At 34.3% G+C, this 9,653-nt stretch overlaps 1 protein-coding gene across 2 annotated transcripts; it reads left to right on the top strand.

The window, feature by feature from the left end:
- Positions 1–5,625: 5,625 nt before the first annotated feature.
- On the top strand, positions 5,626–9,314 carry LOC126969531 (ankyrin repeat domain-containing protein 27-like). Of its 2 annotated transcripts, none has more exons than XM_050815009.1 (2): positions 5,626–5,968; positions 6,079–9,314. In XM_050815009.1, exon 2 carries the CDS (start codon positions 6,102–6,104, stop codon positions 8,874–8,876), a length of 2,775 nt encoding a protein of 924 aa, XP_050670966.1. In that variant the 5' UTR covers positions 5,626–5,968; positions 6,079–6,101; the 3' UTR covers positions 8,877–9,314. The 2 variants fall into 2 exon arrangements, with proteins under 2 accessions (XP_050670966.1, XP_050670967.1); XM_050815010.1 differs by having other exon boundaries at positions 5,804–5,826.
- The last annotated feature ends 339 nt before the right edge of the window (positions 9,315–9,653 follow it).

The raw sequence follows: 9,653 nt of genomic DNA, 5'->3' as shown, positions 1-9,653 counted from the left end.
CATTACTGGAACGGTGAGAATCCCAAACTCAAGCACCAGAAACCACTGCATAGTCCTAAAGTGACAGTATGGGCAGCAATCTCTGGTAGAGGAATAATTGGACCGTTTTTCTTTGAAAATGCGCGGGGGCAAAATGTCACTGTTAATACCGAACGCTATGTTGCGATGTTGGAAGGTTTTTTGGCTCCAGAGCTTGAAAATTCAAGAATAGTGAATTCTAGGACTTGGTTTCAACAAGACGGAGATACCTTTCACACATCAAATGACTCCATGGCGGTTGTGAAACAGATTTTCCCTGGCAGACTGATTTCGAAAAGAGGTGATATCCCATGGCCCCCACGTAGTCCAGACGTGACGCCTCCTGACTTTTTTTTGTGGGGATACCTCAAGAACAAAGTCTACAGCAATAATCCGAAAAATATCGATCAGCTCAAGGAGAATATCCGTGGTGAAATGGCAGCAATTACACCAGCATTACTGAAGAAAGTTTTCAATAACTTCCGTTTGCGATTAGAGGAGTGTCGTCGTAGAGAGGGTCATCATTTAGACGATGTTATTTTTAAAAAATAAACTTTAGTTATTTCTTAATAATACCTCAGTTTTATTTTAACTATACCTTTTGTATTTATTTTTTAATCAATATTTTAAATATGCACGTTCTATTGCGCCATCCTGTATAATACTATTTGGAATATTTTTAATATTACTCTTTGTTTGTGAACCGATAGGAAGACATTAGTCCAAATACTCATATAAAGTAATATATATGAATATTAAACATTATATTTATAGAAATACATACACATTTCTTCCCATCACATACTCGAAGAGTTTTTTATTAACCTTATTGCATTTACTTACAAAACATTCACAGAAGCAAATATAAACAAACCTGTACAATTGTGAGTCATTGCTGTATATCGGACATTCATGTTTGGTTTGTATGTAAAGCTAACACTTAAACTATTAACTTACTCCAATATAGTTTTCGTTAACATGTGTATATCCCTGTTGCCTGAGAAATGTAATTATGTGCCAATGACATAAATGACAGAATGGACCAACTTTAGAGACATTTTTCATTGAAGGGAGCGAAGTGAAAATAGTTTTCATACAAAAACCAGGGAGACAGGACAATGTGCCAAAGGCTTTCAGGTCATAAGTCTAATATAATTCCTACTGAAAATGCTGCAAAGACTATAAAATATACACCTAAGGTATGGGGCACCAAAAATATAACAACCTCACCCTGAACAACATGAATAATATACAAAATGCAGATCACAAGAGTTGAGACTTTGAAAATAAAAATAATAAGTAACAAATATCACAAACAATGCTTCAACACTTGCTGCTTTTATAGACATCAAAGGGGCATTTGATAAAGTATGCACAACTACATAAAAAATTAATGTAGAACCATTATAAGAATAGCTAGTAATAAGCTCCAACACCTTTTAGACGAGACCCATGCATGGATCAATAAATGGCGCATTCGGGCAAGTGCTCAAAAATCGAACCACATCACCTTCTCGTTAAGAAGGGGAAATTGCCCTCCTGTCAAACTTGGCTCTGATGTTCTACCAGATTCTGAGAAAGTGAAATACCTAGGCTTTAACTTAGACAGAAGATTCACCTGGATTTCTCACATAAAGAAGAAACGGGATGAAATTAATAATAGGTTCTGAAACCTTCACTGGCTCATGAGTAGAAACTCTGTCCTGTCTACTGACATTAAGCTTCTAATCTACAATGCTGTATTGAAGCCCATCTGGACCTATATTATCGGAATTCCACTGTGGGGCTCTGCCAGCAAAAGCAACATCATTCTCATCCAAAAACAACAAAACAACATCCTGCGTACCATCACAAGTGCCCCATGGTTTTCCAGAAATGACGAGATCCATCAATATCATGGAGTTCCCAGTGTTCAGTCGGAAATTGATAAATTTAAAAGGAAATATGCTGATCGCCTCTCGGTTCACCCAAATACCCTGGCTAATGATCTCCTAATCCGTCCCAGAGCGATGAAAAGGCTGAAAAGGAAGGATGTGTTATAGGAAGGCAGATGAGACACTGGTCTCTTCGTCTAAACGTCATACTCACCCAACTCATCCGCTTATAGTCTTGTGACTGATCGCAGATCCGACTTAGATGAAAAAAAAAGTTGTACAATCAAGATCAGAAATACTCTATTAAGCCAGCCTAGATATAATGCTTAAATCTAGCATATAATTGAGGCCAGCAGTGCAGCATCAAGCAAAACAATCTGTCTATTTCTTGTAGGTGTCACTTAATCCATAATAACAATCAAAAAAGTTTTTAAACACTTACTTGAACTTGAGGCAATGTTCTCATTATTTTGTTGTTCTTTTGATATGCTTTCCTGTGGTGGTGATGATGCCTCTAAAATATTTAAGGAATTTTCATAAGTATAAAATGTCAGGTGAGAATAATACACTAAAATTCATCAGGGAAAACTACTATATAATACTACAATTGTATACAAAAAATTAGATTATTTATTACATCCATTATTTAACTTTTAAGTCTTTATGTAGGTACTAAGACAGAATCTATCAAACAGCCTACCTCTTAAAGAATATTCATGATCTGTTGAAAGTGTAATCTGTTGTAAGTGTAATGGAAAGTCTTTCATTAATTCATCTGTCAATGGGTTTAAAGAAATATTAATAGATGGGACAGCTGTTTTTCTTAGTTGTGTTTTTTTTTTCTTAAAGTCTCTTGGCCTAAAATGCTGGCCACATATGTATTTCAACTGGTGCAGTTTTTCAATGGGCAAATGGATTAGATCCTCATTTCCAGTTGCTGCTACCCATTTCCTGCATCTGGAAATATAAAACAGTTTGTTTTAATTTCAACAATTATTTTCATCATTTAAAGCACTGCTCTTTTACATGTGTATCAGGGGTTAGAAACATTTGCAATACATGCATTCAGACCTCATACCAAAAATGCTAACTTCCTTGTGACAACAATGCAAATTGTACTTCTGCCAGGTATATGGTTTTGTAAATCAGAAGGAAAACCAAAACATTTCAAATTTTCTTACAAAATATACTTTTTATAATACTTAACGTCGAGTTCTAAATTTATGGATGGTATATACTACTAGCACTATTATTTACTTTTATATTAAAGAAGTATATAGAATAGTTACCTATAGCAGGGAAGGTTGTAATAATGAATAATAAATTGATTTTCTGTTCTCACCTAGCCTCATCCAGCGGAAATTTGGCCATGAATATTCTTTTTTCGTCTCCTATTCGACTGGTCTTTAGGCGGCATATTTCACAACAAACTTTGTTCTTTGTTTTGGTCATTTTCGATCAGCCTAGCGCAACTCTGAACTCTCTAGTCTCTAGAAAATAGCGAAATGCGAATGTATGAAACACAGAGCACCTTAACTTTGTACCTATATAGGTACTAGAGACCTAACTCAACAACTCAACAATGAGAAAGACAAAGTACCGCCATCTGTTATCGTGTTTTGATAACTTTTTAATGCAATAGCTACACATACCTATACCACGGACGAGTAAAACAATAAGGACTCCGCGCCGTGATATCATCAAGTGAAGCAGGTATCTCGGACACATGTTGACGGGGTCCCTGAGCGACGACTTTGACATAGAACGAGAGCGAAGGTCACTGGCAATACGGTGCAACATGCTCGCTCGCTGATTGTCTCGGTGCACTGAGGATGTTAAAGTTAAGTTAAGTTTTTATACTTCACAATTATCGATCAACTACACCAAAAGATCCTTTAACATCCTCAGGGTACAATATAATGATGACCTTCGCATTTTATTAAAAATGCCGGGTTATTGTAGCGCGTCAGGCATGTTCGCTGACGCTGGAGTCCCGGACTACTACGCCATTATATGGAATAGAATAGCGGGTTTCTAGGAAACTGTCCGTAATTCTAATAATAAGATGATTAAAGTCGTCGCTATGGCATCCCTTGACAATGTGTTTTACAAACACTGGCCAAGGGCCAGTGTTTGTAAAACACAGTGTACAACAATACACCAGATCCATAACGTAAAATGTGTATTAATTATTTTAAGTGCCTTTAATTTTATATTAATTAATTAATATAAATTATTTCCATTTACTTTTTAAAATATTTTGCTACCTACTTAAACGAAAATATGTTTTATATGGGTCCGTGACCTGCAATAAAATGATTTTATTTATTTATTATTATTATGAAAATAAGTTGGTTACTAATTTTACAATCGATTATATACATTAGTAATACAAAATAATTCGATTATAGCAATCATTCATAATCGCCCACCGCTTATCTACGGTTTTCAGTGTGCTGTAGAACTGGCCGCGGGTAAGCTACTCTACCACCCCTGCCACTACCTCCACTCACTTCACAGTTCACCGGCTACTCGACTAATGTAAAAGTGTAATAAAGTTAAGAGTAGGTAGAACTTGTTGAAACTTGTGTGCAACGTAACTCTAATTAGTAATTACTTAAAGTATGAATTCACGTGTAAACAGTTACTCAACTAAAACTGGTAAAGTACTTGGAACTGCTAGAATAGCATCCTTATCAAAGAATAATATATTATTTACTCTAACGATTACGTTCAACTTAACCCGAGTACTACCACAGAATATATAATAGTACTACTAATTATTAGTAGTTAGTACTTACAAGTTACATTCACACACTTCACAGAGTACTTTTAGTTACACTGTTACATGAATGATGATTCCAATTGAATACACATTACTCTGTGATTTGAATCAAGAGTGTCGTACGGCGAACCTAATGTTAGCATAAAGTTTATAGCAAAGAGTATAATAATATATAGGGAAAAGAGAGCCCTCTCTACGGGCTCATCAAACTTAGCCCCCCAAAAATTTTTTTTTTCTATTTTTGAATTTTCAATATCGCATATCGTTAGTGCGTAGTTTGTTCTTAATTGTTCGCTATAAATAATTGTTTGTTCTTTTGTTGTTAATTTAAAAACAATTAATTAAAATGGGGGGAAACGCCTACTATTTGGTTCTGGCACTCGCCGGCCGCTGCCGCGGCACGCTACGCTCGGCTCGTGCGTTGTTTTAAGTGTTCTAACATAACATAACCTAACCTAACCAATTTTAATGAATTGCAAATTTAAAAAAAAATCGAGAACAAACAAATGTTTATAGAGAACAATCAAGAACAAATGGCGAACTAACGATGTAATAAAAAAAAAATAAAAAAAAAATCTGGGAGGCTAACTTTCTTGAGCTCTCTCTACGCATTATGAGCTGTCTATTTGAAAACTAGCGCCATCTGGAGATTGGCCCCAAAAATAACCATATATAAGCTCGAAATTATAAATTCCGTTATAATGTTGTGACACAATTAAATAACTAACTCTACTTTTAAAGGTAGGTATTAATTTTTGTTATAATAAATGTTGAAATTGCGCGTAGAGTTAGTTATTTAATTTTGTAACAACATAGAACATAAAGGATAGATTTAGTAGTGTAAATATGCAAAATGGGACATGAGAGCTACATACATGCGCAAACGCTGGAAGTAGCCGCCATTTTATGACCAGTGGGCAGTGACACAACAAAAGAAAAGTTGAAAGGTTTCAAAGCGAGTGACAGCTGATAAAGCTTTCATTTTCGGGCCAACTAACAGATGGCACTACAGTCTTCTGAAAACGTCACTTTAAGGCATCTGTCCCACCCCTGGTTTTAGGTTTATAGTTCGAACTTCGAAATGCGAACTTTCTTGAAATGTTTTTTCGGTATGGGGCTATTAAAAATTATCTATATCATTTATAAATGGTGATTACTGATTATTAACGATTATATTATTAACCAATTATATTTAACCAAAATCAAACAGCCTTCGCTCATAATTCAAATGATAAAATTTTATGACATTGATAAACAAGTTTTGAGACGTCGAGTAAAATATTTAACATAGGTATTTAACTACGTAATATTATTATAAATGCACCATTGACAACAAGTTGTCCCTATCTCTGATACTCATTATTCACGCAATTGTGAAGAAATTATTATTTTACATTCCAGCAAGTTAGCTAAGCGTAACAATTATGGAAGGAGGATACGATGAAATTATATCAGATAACCCGTTTTTCGTTGAATTTAAGAAAGAATATAGTGACTTATTTCAACATTGTATATCAGAATCGTGGATTGTGTGTGTGCCTCGCATTGGAAGTCTTAATACTCGTGTCTTCACCATTGAGGATTTCTGTGCTCATATTTTAGTGCCTAGTGATGAGTTACCTGAAACACATTACAGTACTCTTACCGAGAAACAAGTGACAGTTGGAAACAAAGTTATAACTCTTGAAGTAACAAAAGGTTTGCCTCTTCACAGTCACATACTATTTGAAGAAACATTTTACACTGAAGATTTCATTAAATACAAGGTATGGTGTTTAGAAACACCCCTAGAACCTTCTACTAATAATGGTGGTGTTGATGTTACAAAGGATTGTCTTTCTTCTATAAATGATTGTATTGATTTATTATGGACGCAAGCTGCAGGTCGACAAGTGCTTGATCAAATTGAACTTAATGTTCAGTTATTTTTAAAGAAAAATCCCTCATTACCCCTAGCTATAGCTCCTCTGAAAGATGCAGTAAGTGAGCTATACACACAATGTCTGCAGGCAACACTTCAGAACAGAAGATTAAGAGAGAAGTCAAAGTCATCTAAACATATAATGGAGAATATTAAAGTTGCTGTTGAATGCTACATGCAGCAACTCTTGTTTGATTATATTTTCAAACCCATATGCACTAGTTGTTCATATGAGGATTCACATCTTAATAAAAAGATTAGAAATATGTCAGATATACAGCTGCGTGACCTTGATATCAAAAAGGATCTGTATCATGCAGTACCACGGGCCAAACAAATACTATCCAAAATAGATTCTTACAACACTATTTTGGAAAAAGTCCTTTGCCTTAAACAAGCATTGAATGCAATACATAAAAAGGACACCAGTAACAACATAGTATTCTTAACTGCTGATGATTTACTGCCAGTTTTTGTATTTTTATTAATTAAGTCTGGTTTACCCAACTGGTACAGCCAGTTCACATATATGAAAGAATTTAGATTTAGTGGTGTAGGTAAAGGGGATGGAGATGAAAGCACATTCCTTATTACCACTTTGGAAGCTGTTATTGAACATATACAGTCAGGTGCTCTGGCTGGTCCCCCTGATCCGGAATCTTACTATTATGACAGCAATCCTTCTGAAGATAGTCTCAGTTCTACGGAACAAAGACGCAGCAGTTTGACAGAATCAGTTTCACCACCAGAAATGAATCCAAGAGAAGAAACATTAGATTATGTGTTTGACCTTATTAAGGCAAACCACACAGAACAAGTTCAAATGGTATTAGAAAGGAACCATAAACATTTAATAAATATGGAAGACAATGAAAAAACTGCAATGAACTTGGTATTAAATGAAGCTCTAGATAATGATGATGACAGTGATACCAGCGATTTGGAATTATATCAAAAGTTATGCCATCCTTTGTGCAACTGTAAGAAGTGTTGTCAAAAAATATCTAAGAATCTCTTAAAAATATCACCCACGGTAAACTCTCGTGACAGTCATGGTTTAACGCCTCTTCATATTGCTAGTATACATGGGAAAGCTGCAATTGTTGAGGTATTAATTGAAATGGGTGCTGAAATAAACACAAGTGACTTAAATGAATGCACTCCATTACATTACTCAGCATCAAGAGGTCATCAAAATGCCTTATTATTGTTATTACATTCAGGAGCAGATATTAAGAAAACCAATATTGATAAGAACACTCCATTGCATATGGCAGTTAACAATGGACATATTAACTGTGTCAAAGCTCTCATTTATTTTGCTGAACATGGTAGAAAACAGATTGATGTAAATGCTTGTAATGAGGGTGGCACCACACCTCTGCATATGGCAGCTAAATGGGGATATGAAGGTATTGCTAAGCTACTTATAGAAAATGGTGCAGATCCGTCATTGCAGAATCGAAATGGCAAAACTGCATTTGACTTAGCCCACAATTTGAAAATACTTCATGTTCTTAAATCAAGTACTCCAAATATGTATGAATATATACACATAACCAGCTATGATGTCAAAAAGCTGAATGTGAAAATTGATCATCCGTTCAGTCAAATGTTACAAAACTTGAAAATTAGATCAGGTGACAGGAACAAAGCTTGTAAAACTGTTGAAAATCTAAAAAGAATTGAGAGAATATTGCAAGCTATATCATATGGTGATGTAAAGTTGGCCTGTTTTTATATGAATATTGATTATGAAGTTTATTTGAACTCGAAAAATTATAGTAAAGAATCTCAATGCCACCCACTTTGTGAATGTATATGTTGTAAGAAGAATACATTGAGATGTATATCTGATTTTGATGTTAATTTCTGTGATTCTAATGGTGTCACTGCATTGCATGATGCAGCTAGATTTGGGTTAGATGAATTGTGTAATATACTCATTTTAAATAAGGCTAATGTCAATATTACCAACAGGAAAGGTCAGACACCTTTGCATTTAGCAGCATTAAATAACAAAAGTGTTGTTTTACGGTGTTTATTAAATAATGGTGCAAATATAAATGCTATTGATCTGTCTGGCAACACTGCATTGCATGATGCTTGTGATGTTGGCAACATTGGAGCCACCAAAACTTTGATCGGTTTCAATCCAGACCTGACAATGTTGAATGCATCCGAAAAGTCCCCACTGGATGTTGCAAAAGAAAAAGTCCATTTAACAATCATAGATTTAATAGAAAAATATGTAAATAAGACATCAATATACAAATGATTTATTGAATATATTATATTTTGACCGGTTTGTTGACAGCATTTAGTAATGTAAGAGTTACATTTTGAAACATTTATAATTCTCACTAAAACATGACATTTTTAAAATAATATATACACTACTTTTATTAAGAATAACGTTTTTTATAATTTATACAATATTATTTTGACTGTTTTTGTAACATTCACAGATATCTTAAAAATATTTTTGAAATGCAATTGGCAATATTTCACTCATCCAAATAATAAAAAATATGTATCATTTACAGTAATTCCTGCCAACTGCACAAATTTCGTATATTTCTGTAGGTGTAGTGCCATACAATATGTGTCCCACTTTACTTTCTTGAGACTGATTTTATTTTACAGCAAGAGTTATCTTTAATATCACAATCTTAGTTTATAAGTTAATGAAAATAATAAACATTTTTAATACATACATGAATGGTTTTTATAAGTACCTATCCTTGTGACAATAATGATAAGCAATAGGTCAGTGTTATCGATATATTAATAGGGGTTTAAAGTAAAATTGCCGTTTTATTGTAATAGGTACTTTGAATTGACATAGAACTTTCATGGTTTCATATTTTTGAGTGAAACTTTTTCCACAGTACCTATGTAGAAAGATCGATAGGTCGAATATTCGAGTGATTTTTTAATACGAGTTATGATGCGGAGCTAAAGCGACAGAAACTGCTCGCAATATCAATGTTGCGTGTGGAGAGGACACTGTTAATGAACGCACCGTGCGATTCTGCTTTAAACGCTTTCGTGA

This window comes from Leptidea sinapis, chromosome 18 (assembly GCF_905404315.1).
Source record: "Leptidea sinapis chromosome 18, ilLepSina1.1, whole genome shotgun sequence".
Taxonomy (NCBI): Eukaryota; Metazoa; Arthropoda; class Insecta; order Lepidoptera; family Pieridae; genus Leptidea; species Leptidea sinapis.
This window is presented reverse-complemented; position numbering and strand designations above follow the sequence as displayed.

Bases quoted from the DNA above. Each gene is read 5' to 3' on its own strand.
- LOC126969531 (XM_050815009.1), top strand. From the start codon at position 6,102: ATGGAAGGAGGATACGATGAAATTATATCAGATAACCCGTTTTTCGTT.